This window comes from Schistocerca serialis, chromosome 1 (assembly GCF_023864345.2).
Source record: "Schistocerca serialis cubense isolate TAMUIC-IGC-003099 chromosome 1, iqSchSeri2.2, whole genome shotgun sequence".
In the NCBI taxonomy this organism is placed as follows: domain Eukaryota; kingdom Metazoa; phylum Arthropoda; class Insecta; order Orthoptera; family Acrididae; genus Schistocerca; species Schistocerca serialis.
In genome coordinates, this window is record NC_064638.1 from 358,724,979 (window position 1) to 358,739,869 (window position 14,891).

Below are 14,891 nucleotides of genomic sequence, written 5' to 3' on the forward strand. Positions count from 1 at the left end.
CCTCATGGACCTACTGAAAACTGTAATCTGCTGATGGCCTGTCTCTGTTACTTCTCCTGTTTCGCAGAGGCTCTTTGGCGACGCCGTGCTAATGACAGCACACGATAGTGGGGAGGAGCTGGTAGCAGTTGAGTATTTGCGTGCGGCGCATTCACGTGGCTCCATAATGAGTTTCAGCTTATTATTAATGTTGTACACTGGGAGATAAAGCCATAAGCATGCGGGATGCCACACAGGGAGACAAACCAGTAAAGTGAGAGAATTTTAAATTGTTTTATTAAAAAACAGAAAAAGTACGGTTGCAACAGTAAAGCAGAGCAGACAGTATAAATATCGGTATAAAGAACAATATGGAATGTCCATATGTTTTGGATTATAAAACAATAAATAAATGACAGAAATGTCAGGCTTCGACAGAGCTCATCCTTGAGACGGCAGTTAGCGATGGAGAGTGGCCATCTTCGTAGTAGACGGGACGCCGTGTGGAGTGCAGAGGACAGCCAGAACCGTGGGGAGAAGAAGCAGCTGCGTGCTGCGCCCAGCCGCGCCGCAGCCGCACCAGGATGCCGGGTCGCGCTGCCCGCCGCTCCCTGCCTACAACCGCCGAAGCAGAGGCAGCAGCAGGTGCGACAGGCGCAGCTTACCCCTGTAACACCACAACCACCACGTGTGACGACTGTCAGCAGGAACGCAAATACCAAACAAAGGTTTTGCTCGGTATCTATACAGGGTGTAACAAAAAGGTACGGCCAAACTTTCAGGAAACGTTCCTCACACACAAATAAAGAAAATAAGGTTATATGGACATGTGTCCGGAAACGCTTAATTTCCATGTTAGAGCTCATTTTAGTTTCGTCAGTATGTAATGTACTTCCTCGATTCACCGCCATGATTTCGTACGGTATACTCTACCTGTGTTGCTAGAACATGTGCATTTAAAAGTACGACACAACATGTGGTTCATGCACGATGGAGATCCTGCACATTTCAGTCGAAGTGTTCGTACGCTTCTCAACAACAGATTCGGTGACCGATGGATTGGTAGCGGCGGACCAATTCCATGGCCTCCACGCTCTCCTGACCTCAACCCTCTTGACTTTCATTTATGGGGGCATTTGAAAGCTCTTGTCTACGCAACCCCGGTATCAAATGTAGAGACTCTTCGTGCTCGTATTGTGGACGGCTGTGATACAATACGCCATTCTCCAGGGCTGCATCAGCGCACCAGGGATTCCATGCGACGGAGGGTGGATACATGTATCCTCGCTAACGGAGGACATTTTGAACATTTCCTGTAACAAAGTGTTTGAAGTCACGCTGGTAGGTTCTGTTGCTGTGTGTTTCCATTCCATGATTAATGTGATTTGAAGAGAAGTAATAAAATGAGCTCTAACATGGAAAGTAAGCGTCCGCAGCTCGTGGTCGTGCGGTAGCGTTCTCGCTTCCCACGCCCGGGGTCCCGGGTTCGATTCCCGGCGGGGTCAGGGATTTTCTCTGCCTCGTGATGACTGGGTGTTGTGCACTGTCATTAGGTTAGTTAGGTTAAAGTAGTTTTAAGTTCTAGGGGACTGATGACCATAGATGATAAGTCCCATGCTGCTCAGAGCCATTTGAAGCATTTTGGAAAGTAAGCGTTTCCGGACACATGTCCAAATAACATATTTTCTTTCTTTGTGTGTGAGGAATGTTTCCTGAAAGTTTGGCCGTACCTTTTGTAACACCCTGTATATGTAACTCTTTATCTACACTACTGGCCATTAAAATTGCTACACCAAGAAGAAATGCAGATGATAAACGGGTATTCATTGGACAAATATATCATACTAGAACTGACATGTCAGTACATTTTCACCCAATTTGGGTGCATATACCCAGAACAACCACCTCTGGCCGTAATAACAGCCTTCATAGGCATTCAATCAAACAGAGCTTGGATGGCGTGTACAGGCACAGCTGCCCATGCAACTTCAACACAATACCATAATCCATCAAGAGTAGTGACTGGCGTATCGGGACGAGCCAGTTGCTCGGCCACCATTGACCAGGCGTATTTAATTGGTGAGAGATCTGGAGAATGTGCTGGCCAGGGCAGCAGTCGAACATTTTCTGTATCCAGAAGGGCTCGTACACGACCTGCAACATGCGGTCGTGCATTACCCTGCTGAAATGCAGGGTTTCGCAGGGATCGAATGGAGGGTAGAGCCACGGGCCGTAACACATCTTAAATGTAACTTCCACTGTTCAAAGTGCCGTCAATACGAACAAGAGGTGACTGAGACGTGTAACCAATGGCACCCCATACCGTCACGCCGGGTGATACGCCAGTATGGCGATGACGAATACACGCTTCCAATGTGCGTTCACCGCGATGTCCCCAAACACGGATGCGACCATCATGATGCTGTAAACAGAACCTCGATTCATCCGAAAAAAATGACGTTTTGCCATTCGTGCACCCAGGTTCGTCGTTGAGTACACCATCGCAGGCACTCCTGTCTGTGATGCAGAGTCAAGGGTAACCGCAGCCACGGTCTCCGAGCTGATAGTCCATGCTGCTGCAGACGTCGTCGAACTGTTCGTGCAGATGGTTGTTGTCTTCCAAACGTACCCATCTGTTGACTCAGGGATCGAGACGTGGCTGCACGATCCATTACAGTCATGCGGATAAAGTGCCTGTCATCTCGACTGCTAGTGATACGAGGCCGTTGGGATCCAGCACGGTGTTCCGTATTCCCCTCTTGAACCCACCGATTCCATATTTTGCTAACAGTCATTGGACCTCGACCAACGCGAGCAGCAAAAATCGCGATACAATAAACTGCAATCGTGATAGGCTACTATCCGACCTTTATCAAAGTCGGAAACGTGATGGTACACATTTCTCCTTCTTACACGAGGTATCACAACAACGTTTCACCAGGCAACGCCAGTCAACTGCTGTTTGTGTATGAGAAATCGGTTGGAAACTTTCCTAATGTCAGCACGTCGTAGGTGTCGCCACCGGCGCCAACCTTGTGTGAATGCTCTGAAAAGCTAATAATTTGCATACCACAGCATCTTCTTCCTGTCGGTTAAATTTCGCGTCTGTAGCCCGTCATCTTCCTGGTGTAGCAATTTTAATGGCCAGTAGTGTATCTATACAGCACTTCTGATGATCTAGATTACTCGCCAGGCGAAGTCCGTAGAGGTAAACCCCGAAATGTTCAGTAATAATTTACAATCGAAGTAGCTACAACTTCGTGTGCATTTTTACAAGTACCAGAAGGGATTCTAACGTAAGTGATTAAGTAAAAAAGAAAAAATATATATTTGAAACGCCAGCCCTTCCATCTGACTAAACTTTCGGACCTATTTTAGGAAGTTTGGAAGGTAGGAGATGACGTACCGGAGGGTTATGGGAGAAGTAAGAGTGTCCTGAGTTGTGCTTGGGTAGCTCAGTCGATAGAGCACTAGTCTGTGAAAGGCGAAGGCCCCGGTTTCGAGTCTCCGTCCGGTATACACTTTGCATCGGCCAGGAAGTTTCATATTTTTAAAAAAATCACTTTAAAAAAGCTTCTTCTTCTATTTTTAATCCACGGCTTCGTTTTCAGTAGCCTTTTTCAAATTTTCTGTGTCTGTAACCATTCTCTTCAGGTGGTGGTAGTTCCTGCATCGTTTAACGTTCATCAGTTTTCAGTGTTTTAATCAAATGAAACCACGTGGTTGCACAGACGTTTTTCAAATCTCAAACGTGTACACTATGTGATCAAAAGTATCCGGACACCTGGCTGAAAATGACTTAAAAGTTCATGGTGCCCTCCATCGGTAACGCTACAATTCAATGTGTTGTTGGGCCACCCAAAGCCTTGATCACAGCTTCCACTCTCGCAGGCATACTTTCAGTCAGGTGTTGAAAGGTTTCTTGGGGAATGGCATCCCATTCTTTACGAAGTGCTGCACTGAAGAGAGGTATCGATGTCGGTCGGTGACGCCTGGCACGAAGTCAGCATTCCAAAACATCCCAAAGCTGTTCTATAGCATTCAGGTCAGGACTCTGCGCAGGCCAGTCCATTACAGGGATGTTATTGTTGTGTAACCGCTCCGCCACAGACTGTGCATTATGAGCAGGTGCTTGATCGTGTTATAAGATGCAATCGCCATCCCCGAATTGCTCTTCAACAGTGGGAAGCAAGAAGGTACTTAAAACAGCAATGTAGGCCTGTGCTGTGATATTGCCACGCAATACAACAAGGGGTGCAAGCCCCCGCTACGAGAAACACGATCACACCATAACACCACTGTCTACGAATTTTACTGTTGCCACTACACACGCTGGCAGATGACGTTCACCCGGCATTCGCCATATCCACACCCTGCCATCGGATCGCCACGTTGTGTACCGTGATTCTTCACTCCACACAACGATTTTCCACTGTTCAATCGTCCAATGTTTACGCTCCTTTCACCAAGCGAGGCGTCGTTTGGCATTTACCGACGTGATGTATGGCTTATGAGCAGCCGCTCGACCACGAAATCCAAGTTTTCTCATCTCCCACCTAACTGTCATAGTACTTGCAGTGCATCCTGATGCAGTTAGGAATTCCTGTGTGATGGTCTGGATAGATGTCTGCCTATTACACATTACGACCCTCTTCAACTGTCGGCGGCCTCGGTCAGTCAACAGACGAGGTCGGCCTGTACGCTTTTCTGCTGTACGTGCCCCTTCACGTTTCCACTTCACTATCACATCAAAAACAGTGGACCTATGGATGTTTAGGAGTGTGGAAATCTCACGTACAGATGTATAACACAAGTGACACCCAATCACTTGACCGAAGTCCGTGAGTTCGGCGGAACGCCGCATTCTGCTCTCTCACGGTGTCTAATGACTACTGTGTTCGCTAATATGGAGTACTTGGCAGTAAGTGGCAGCACAATGCACCTAATATGAAAAACGTATGTTTTTGTCGATATCCAGATACTTTTGATCGCATAGTGTATGATGTATATTTGTAGACTGAACAAGGAACGAAAATTTGTACCAAGGCCGGGCTTCGTACCCGAGTCTCCTACTCAGTAGGCAGATGCGCTACCCGGTGTACCACCATGGCACTGCGGCTTTGCACAGCTCCACAGACTGCTGTAACAATACGCCCTCCTCAGTCTAAATGTAGGAGGAATACCCAGCAGGTTGAGTTATGAATGGGATTTGGACTGAGGATGGAGGCGTGTTAGGGTAGTCTGTGCAGTGGTGCAAAGCCACAGTGCCAGGATGGCGTAGTGGTTAGACTATCTCCCTTGTGACCAGGAGACCCGGGTTCGAATCCCAGCCTGGATATAAATTTTCATCCGTTCCCTCACCCTTCATAAACACATCAACTTTTCAGTGTAATTCATCTCCAATACTACTTTTATTTTAATTTTCATTCTACTTTTATAACTTAGAATATGAGCTATCCCATTTTCTCCCTTCTTTCATATTGTAGCCTCTGTAGATCTAGTTTTATTCCCATCCATGTAAGCCTTTATGTTATTTGAAACCTTCTTGCCAGTAGATAGACGGCAGGTTGTTGGACATCAACGCCTCATCACGGAACGTGGAGGTCGGAGGCCTGGCCGCTCTCGAAAACCGGATAGTTAGCGATCAGTGACAGATCTGACGACAGAGTAAAATGCTGGTGCAGCATCAAGTGTTCCGGAGCACGCAGTTCAGCGCACATTGTTGAACGTGAGACTCCGCATAAAACTACGTCTATATGTTCCCATTATGACCCGATGACATTGTCACTGATGATTGCAGCGGGCACGTTCTCATCGAGAGTGATCAGCTGCTGGTCGAATGAATCACGTTTCGGGTACGAGTACGCCGTTACCCAGATGACCGCCTGCTCGTAACGTGCACCGTGCCACGTACACCCTGACCTCCAGATGTCAGATACCGAGATTGATGCCAGACGTTGCATGCCGATTGAGTATCGACCAAAACACCGATTTAGTTCGTGCTATGTACTGTCGTCTAGTATAACATGCGTAAAAGATAATTAAAACTAATTCCAGAACTACGGATACAGGAAAAGCGTATCTGTGAATGATTATCTTGTAGATCTCGTATGGGTGAGTTGCTAGAGCTTGAGGTAGTCGTTCAAACCTCACTGTTGACTTCTTTTAACTGTTTACACGTGAGCCGACCGGTGTGGCCGAGCGGTTCTAGGCGCTTCAGTCTAGAACCGCGCGACCGCTACGGTCGCAGGTTCGAATCCTGCCTCGGGCATGGATATGGATGTGTGTGATGTCCGTAGGTTAGTTAAGTTTAAGTAGTTCTAAGTTCTAGGGGACTGATGACCTCATGTTAAGTCCCATAGTACTCTGGCGCAGTGGACTCGCATTCGGGAGGACGATGGTTCAAATCCGAGCCTGGCCATCCTGATATCAGATTTTCAGTGATTTTATTAAGTCACTTCAGGCGAATGCCGGGATAGATCCTTAGTAAGGGCACGGCCGACTTTCTTCCCCATCCTCCGCTAACCGGATGGGACCGATGACCTAGCTGTTTGGTCCCCTCCCCCGAATCAATCAAGCAACCAAACAACAAACAGTAGAATAAAGAAACAACTGCATCACACATGCGGAAGTATTAATAGACCGATGTAAAACTATCACACACAGTACAGTAAAAAACTTGTTACCACTGGGATTTTAACCCAGGACCCTTGGTGTTATAATCTAACGCTCTACAGCCTTCTTCGCGGATAATATGCGTATTAGCTACTCACAGTTATGCTTTTCCTATGCTCCGTAATTCTAGTGTTAATTTTAATTACCGTTTGCGCATGTTCTACCGGACGACAACACATGTTGTTGTTGTCGTCTTCAGTCCTGAGACTGGTTTGATGCAGCTCTCCATGCTACTTTATCCTGTGCAAGCTTCTTCATCTCCCAGTAGCTACTGCAACCTACATCCTTCTGAATCTGCTTAGTGTATTCATCTCTTGGTCTCCCTCTACGATTTTTACCCTCCACGCTGCCCTACAATGCTAAATTTGTGATCCCTCGATGCCTCAAAACATGTCCTACCAACCGGTCCCTTCTTCTAGTCAAGTTGTGTCACAAACTTCTCCCCAATCCTATTCAATACCTCCTCATTAGTTACGCGATCTACCCACCTTATCTTCAGCATTCTTCTGTAGCACCACATTTCGAAAGCTTCTATTCTCTTCTTGTCCAAACTAGTTATCGTCCATGTTTCACTTCCATATGTGGCTACAATCCATACAAATACTTTCAGAATCGACTTCCTGACACTTAAATCTATACTCGATATTAACAAATTTCTCTTCTTCAGAAACGCTTTCCTTGCTATTGACAGTCTACATTTTATAATACGAACTAAATCAGAGTTTTGGTTGATTTTCTATCGGCATACAACATTTGACACCGATCTGTTTGTCTGAGATCTGGAGGTTTGGATGTCAGGCTAGTGAAGGTGGTATTACGCTATGGGGACGTTCGCCTGGGCTGCCACGGGATCTGTGGCAGTAATTGAAGGCACCACGATAGCTGTGGACTACGAGAACGTTGTTACGTTGTTGCAGACCACCGGTTATTAAAGTTTTTTTTCTTATTTTCGCAGAAAATGATGAGAGATATACTAAATATGAACATCAGGACTGTTATCGCAGCCTGCCGTCGCCAAGAGGTCGCAAAAGATATCTTTTGACCAGCCACACAATAGGGAAACTACAATGAGTAAGGTGCATTCTACGTATCAGGGTCAAACAAAGCCAGAAGAGAAATACTTTGAATATCACGCCACACACTCACAGAGAAAGCAATTTAATTTTGTCTGTTCTAAATTCTGTATTTTTTTGTGCAATTAGGCACATAGTAGCAGGCTGGCGATCTCCCCATAGTGGAACATCGCTTCATCTGATCCTATAACGCTACTCGAGTTATTAGAGTTTTCATCTTTCCTTCGTATCATTTTAAAATGTGAAAACCTTTGGACTGAACCTGTATTACAAAGTACAAGTTACTGTAGTAGTCTGACGTAATGAAACATTATGCGTACTTGAACACAGAGGTTCACTCACTGTTAGTTTTCCTTGATGTACGCTACCCACTAAAGTTTTGGAATCGTCTTCTCAAGACATCTTGTCAATCACTGAGGCTGCTGTTTAAACTTTAATGATGTACGAGAAATATACAATAGCTTATCAGTTCCACGAGTATCGAAAAATATCCCATGCTGTTGACAGGTATTCCAAAGATTACATTTGTTTTCCGCTTAATTCTCTGGAAACGTTGGTACAAACATTTGACAAGCTTGTTCGGTATACAACTACTTAAAGCTACTGAAGATAGAAGTACATTCTACATAATAGGCGAAATGAAAATGATCCGTCTTTATGGTCAGTTATTGGCTATTGCTTGTGTTTCTGACACGCCGACCAGTTGCTTGAAAGCTTACCGCTTCCTGAGATAATAGTCTTGTTTAAAGCCGTTCTGATAAAAAGTTAATTTGATTGATGATGCACTCAGAAAGAGAAACAGGTAGGAGTCTTTGAATAGATTTGAAACTTGTGTTGTGGCTCAGTACGTAACAAAAAGATAAACAGGCCGTATAGAATGAAAGAAGATTTGAGCTTGACGCCCTTCGCCTGCGAGGTCGTTATAGATAGCATCACGCGGAAATCGGTAGCCTAGTGCGAAATGCCCTAAAAAAAAAAAAAAAAAAAAAAAAAAGTCATTAGAGGTGAAGTAAAAGCTGGGACTGTTCGCGTCCTGTCAAAGGGAAAATCCTGACATTCACTTCAAGCGATTAAGGGAGATAGCGTGAAACCTAAATTAGGCTGGCTGAACAGTGGTTTGAACTACCATCCTGCAGAAGACAAGTCCATCTCGCTGCTGCACCATCTCGTTCAGCTGAACAGGTCTCGTACTATTCGGAGCAACTGCCGCACATTAATATGCGACCTCAACATTTACTGGCAATCCAAGATCGTGTCCGATCAGGAGATGACGCCACTAGTGTCTGACATTTGAATTAGACGGGCGCAGCTCAAGGTTTCAGCTCTGCACCTTCTTTCACGGTAAATTCCGCTCGCCTTAAAGGAACGGTTCCCAAGGTGAAGGGCGATCCCCTAGAAATGCGTGCAAAACACAATAAGCATGCAGTTTTCACACAAGAGCTATATACTGTATTTTATTTGTGTACTTTGTACAGGGGTTGGGACGCAAATGCTTGACGACGTACAATTTCTCGTTACATAAGCTGCGTCGTTTTTGATAGAAAGTTCTCTTTCACGATTATTCGGTCAGTATAAATTACACTGATGAAGAAAAGTGTTGTGACCGCCCGCTTACGGATATACCTGTGATACACAACACAGCAGCGACTCTGCGTGGCATGGATTGGACAAGTCCTTGTTAGGTTTCCTGAGATATGTGGCAGTAGATGCCTACCCACAGGACACACAATTCCCGTAAATTATGGATCTGTGGTCTGTGGAGAGGAATCCAAGATGATTTCCAGATCTGCTCCATCGAATTCAGATGAGCTGGACTGTTGCCGACTACATCAACGCGACTTCCCTATCGAGCTGTTCGAATCACGGTAGCACGATTTTGGCTTCGTGACACGGACAGTTATCTTCCTGGAAGGTGCCACCGCTTCCGGGAAAGACATCAAGCACGAAGGGAGGCAGTGATTAGCAGCACTGTCCAGGAAGCCCGTAGCTGTTATGGTTCCTAGGAAGCCCAGATGAACATTTCTCTTACTACACCGATCTGCTTACCTGACGCAGTGAATGTTTCGAGCATCGTTTCGCCTGGATGACGGCGTATCCTCACACGGTCGTCGCCCTGGTCTAACAAGATACGTCATTCCTTCGACCAGATAAGTTTTCATTGATCCACGATCTTGTCTCGATGACACAGTTTGCTCTGGAATCGTGATTGACAATGTCGTTCTTTCAATATGAAGTGGTCAGTGCTCGTCTTGTACGGAGTCCCATATTCAAAAATCTGCGTTGAATGGTGTGCTCCTAAACATTTGTGCTTGCACCAACATGGTACTCTGTCTTCATATCTGCCACTGCTCACCGAACGTCCTGCTGTAGTGGGCGACCAAGTTTCCGAGCTCCGTGTTCTAAGATGAGGCGCGGATACCCAACATCTGTTGGCTGTTGTGTGCTGTCCATAGGTTAGTTAGGTTTACGTAGTTCTAAGTTCTAGGGGACTGATGACCATAGATGTTAAGTCCCATAGTGCTCTGAGCCATTTGAACCATTTTTTTACCCAACATCTCGTCGCCTTCTCGTGGTATCAGCCGACCGGCTACACCAATTACGAAATGCTCTTTTCCAGACGCCTAGCCATAAAAAATTGTCATTTATCAAAGTCGCCTACTTCAATAGATTTCCCCATTTGCGGCCCGTATCTTCGCAAGAATGATGCCTATTCGTTTCTACTTCGCTTACATTTACTGGGTTGGGGCAAAAGTTCGAAGCGTTTTTCCATAAGTTTAATAAACACAGCAGATCTACATCTACATACATACTCCGCAATCCACCATACGGTGCGTGGCGGAGGGTACCTCGTACCACAAATGGTTCAAATGGCTCTGAGCACTATGGGACTTAACATCTTAGGTCATCAGTCCCCTAGAACTTAGAACTACCTAAACCTAACTAACCTAAGGACATCACACAACACCCAGCCATCACGAGGCAGAGAAAATCCCTGACCCCGCCGGGAATCGAACCCGGGAACCCGGGCGTGGGAAGCGAGAACGCTACCGCACGACCACGAGATGCTCGTACCACAACTAGCATCTTCTCTCCCTGTTCCACTCCCAAACAGAACGAGGGAAAAATGACTGCCTATATGCCTCTGTACGAGCCCTAATCTCTCTTATCTTATCTCTGTGGTCTTTCATCGAAATATAAGTTGGCGGCAGTAAAATTGTACTGCAGTCACCCTCAAATGCTGGTTCTCTAAATGTCCTCAGTAGCGATTCACGAAAAGAACGCCTCCTTTCCTCCAGAGACTCCCACCCGAGTTCCTGAAGCATTTCCGTGACACTCACGTGATGATCAAACCTACCAGTAACAAATCTAGCAGCCCACCTCTGAATTGCTTCTATGTCCTCCCTCAAACCGACCTGATAGGGATCCCAAACGCTCGAGCAGTACCCAAGAATAGGTCGTATTAGTGTTTTATAAGCGGTCTCCTTTACAGATGAACCACATCTTCCTAAAAATCTACCAATGATCCGAATACGACTATCCGCCTTCCCCACAACTGCCATTACATGCTTGTCCCACTTCATATCGCTCTGCAATGTTACGCCCAAATATTTAATCGACGTGACTGTGTCAAGCGCTACACTACTAATGGAGTATTCAAACATTACGGGATTCTTTTTCCTATTCATCTGCATTTATTTACATTTATCTATATTTAGAGTTCACTGCCATTCTTTACACCAATCACAAATCCTGTCCAAGTCATCTTGTATCCTCCTACATTCACTCAACGACACCTTCCCGTACACCACAGCATCATCAGCAAACAGCAGCTCATTGCTATCCACCCTATCCAAAACATCATTTATGTAGATAGAAAACAACAACGGAACTATCACACTTCCCTGGGGCACTCCGGATGATACCCTCACCTCCGATGAACACTCACCATCGAGGACAACGTACTGGGTTCTATTACTTAAGAAGTCTTCGAGCCACTCACATATTTGGGAATCAATCCCATATGCTCGTACCTTAGGAGTCTGCAGTGGGGCACCGAGTCAAACGCTTTCCGGAAGTCAAGGAATATTGCATCCGTCTGATACCCTTCATCCAAGGTTCGCAAGATATCATGTGGTGACAGAGACTCGAGTAATCAATAATATACTCTCCTTCAGTGTTTGCATCAGTCTGCCAACGCTGGGGTATCTTTTCGATTCCGCGACTGTAGAAATCACGTGCTTTTGAGGCGATGAACTCGTCGAGCCATGTTCTGAGCGCATTTTCATCCAGAAAGGAAATTCCTTGAAGGCTGTTCGACAGAGAGCGGAGAAGGTGAAAATCTGAGTGTACAAGATCAGGTGAGCAACGTCAGCATCCCAACTCCTATATAGTGACTGTCTAACAGAATGCGAACGGTCGTTATCGTGGAGTAACATCACTTCACGCAGTCTTCGTGGTTGTTGTTCTTGGACTGAGTCTGCAAGACTTCGCAGCTGTTGACAACAAATGTCAGAAGTGAAGGCTACAGCTCGGGGAAGCAATTCATATCGTTCCACACCGTCGCTGTTCCACCAGATGCATAACATTATCTTTTGTGAATGCCCACTGGTCTTTCTACGGGAAGTTCCTCTTTGTTTGGCCTTAACCATTCCTTTCTTTTCCTTATGTTAGTATACGGACTTCATTTCTCGTGACCAGTAACGATACGGGGTAGGAATGTGTCGGCGTTGTTCACGAGCCAATCGACGGCGAGCAAGGAGAGATGCACATATGTCCACCCATTAATTTTTGTGCTCTTGGCTTAGTGCATGCGGTACCCATACACCCGATTTTTGAACCTTCCCCATTACACGAAAATGTCGCACGATGGTGGAATGATCACAGTTCATCACATTTGCCAGTTTTAGAGTACACTGATGTGAATCATTGCGGATTAATGGGCTTAAACGATCTTCATCAAACCCCGAAGGTCTTCCTGAACGTGGAGTGTCACTAATGTCAAAACGATCCCCCTTAAGACAAGAAAAACATTTTATTACTGTGCTCTCTCCAATGGGATTATCCCGTACACGGCGCAAATCTTTCTGGCTGCCTCTACTGAACTCAAACAGAAGAAAATGTCGAGAACGTTCTGATTTCTTCACTTGGCACTCCATTTTCTAGCGTCCGCACCTCCACTCGCTGTCTCCAAATGACAAAATGACAATATGTTGACTCAGGTCGATAAATAAACCCATAACAAGCGAAATACCAAAATGCAAAACAAAAACACTATGAGCGTATGCACCAAACAATACTTTCATTAGCGCGTCACGTGCCCGCATCGCCAGCAGAGGCACTCAATTTCACGGTGGACAGTGGTCGTAAAGTGTATAGTATCTGAGATTTGTCTCAGATTGGTCCTAGTTTTTCAGGTTATGTCACTCTTGTCCTACATGCGTGCTTGTTGTATCTACATTTCTATTTCATACGAAGTATTTATAGTACAGTCTCGTGTCTGTTGTGGTACGCGTCAAGCTAGTTAACTGCTTCTATGTTCGTAATAGAGATCAATCCATTCACGTTGGACATGCAAAGCGGCTAATTTCTGTATGTCATTCACAAACTGTTTACCGAGACTATATCGATGTTTCGTCCCTCTCGGACGTTGATGTGTGTCTTCTACAGGCCATGATAGGCGCCCCTAATAAAATACTGCCATCTAAGTGACCCCAATCAGCCGTCACTACCGTATGCAATAGTGTCATGAAAGGGCATGATGGACTGCTACAAACTGGAATTGGTCTGTATATATTTTAGCGGATGGTGCTCAACAGCTTGAAATTACTTGAGAAAGGGAGATATGACCACCAGAAAGCTACAATTCAGCCTCTAGTTTCGATGGCATGATCATCCGATCAGCTTAACTGAGTCTTATTGACTAACAGTAATGTTTAATGATTTCTACATCTACATCTACATGGTTACTCTGCAGTTCACCCTTAAGTGCCTGGCAAAGGGTTCATCGAACCATTTTCACACTACTTCCCTACCATTCCACTCTCAAATGGTGCGTGGGAAAAAGAAACACCTAAATCTTTCCGTTCGAGCTCTGATTTCTCTTATTTTAATATGATGATCATTTCTCCCTACGTAGGTGGGTGTCAACAAAATATTTTCACATTCGGAAGGGAAAGATGGTGATTGGAATTTCGTAAATAGGTCTCGCCGCAAAGAAAACCGCCTTTGCTTCAGTGACTGCCACCCCAAGTTGCGTATCGTATGAGTGACACTCCCACCCCTATTGCGCGATAACACGAAACGAGCTGCCCTTCTTTGCACTTTTTCGATGTCCTCCGTCAGCCCTACCTGGTAAGGATCCCACACCGCGCAGCAATATTCCAGCACAGGAGGGACATGTGTAATGTAGGCTGTCTCTTTAGCGGATTTGCCACATCTTGTAAGTATTCTCCCAACAAAGCGCAGTCCTTGTTTCGTCTTCCCCACAATATTATCTATGTGGTCTTTCCAATTTAAGTTGCTCTTAATTGTAAGTCCTAGGTATTTAGTCGAATTGACAGCCCTTCGATTCGGATTTCTTTTAGTACCCATGTGGATAACCTTGCACTTTTCTTTGTTTAGTGCCAATTGCCACTTTTCGCACCATACAGAAATTCTCTCTAGATAATTTTTAATTGGAATTGATCGTCTGATGATTTTACTAGACGGTAAGTTACAGCGTCATCTGCAAACAGCCTAAGGTGGCTGCTCAGATTATCACCGAGATCATTTATGCAAATCAGTAACAGCAGGGGGCCTATGACACTACCTTGCTGAACGCCAGATATCACTTCTGTTCTACTCGATGATTCACACTGTATCACTACGAACTGTGACCTCTCTGAGAGAAAATCACGAATCCAGTCACACAACTGAGACGATACTCCACATGCACGCAATTTGATTAATATCTATTGTGAGGAACGGTATCAAAAGCCTTCTGGAAATCTAGGACTATGGAATCGATCTGAGATCGCTTGTCGACAGCACTCATTACTTCATGGGAATAAAGAGCTAGCTGTGTTGCACAAGAACGATATTTTCTGAATCCTTGTTGGTTATGTTTCAATTAGTCATTTTCTTCAAGGTGATTCATAATGTTCGAGTACAATATATGCTCCAAAA

At 45.3% G+C, this 14,891-nt stretch overlaps 1 protein-coding gene across 1 annotated transcript in view; it reads right to left on the reverse strand.

Annotated features, from left to right (window-relative positions):
• Positions 1-316: 316 nt before the first annotated feature.
• Positions 317-14,891, reverse strand: part of LOC126457486 (uncharacterized) — a 39,159-nt gene continuing 24,584 nt past the window's right edge. The window contains exon 3 of the mRNA XM_050093787.1: positions 317-646. Coding sequence (XP_049949744.1) covers positions 595-646 — 52 coding nt within the window. The 3' untranslated portion in view covers positions 317-594. The remainder of the gene's footprint in view (positions 647-14,891) is intronic.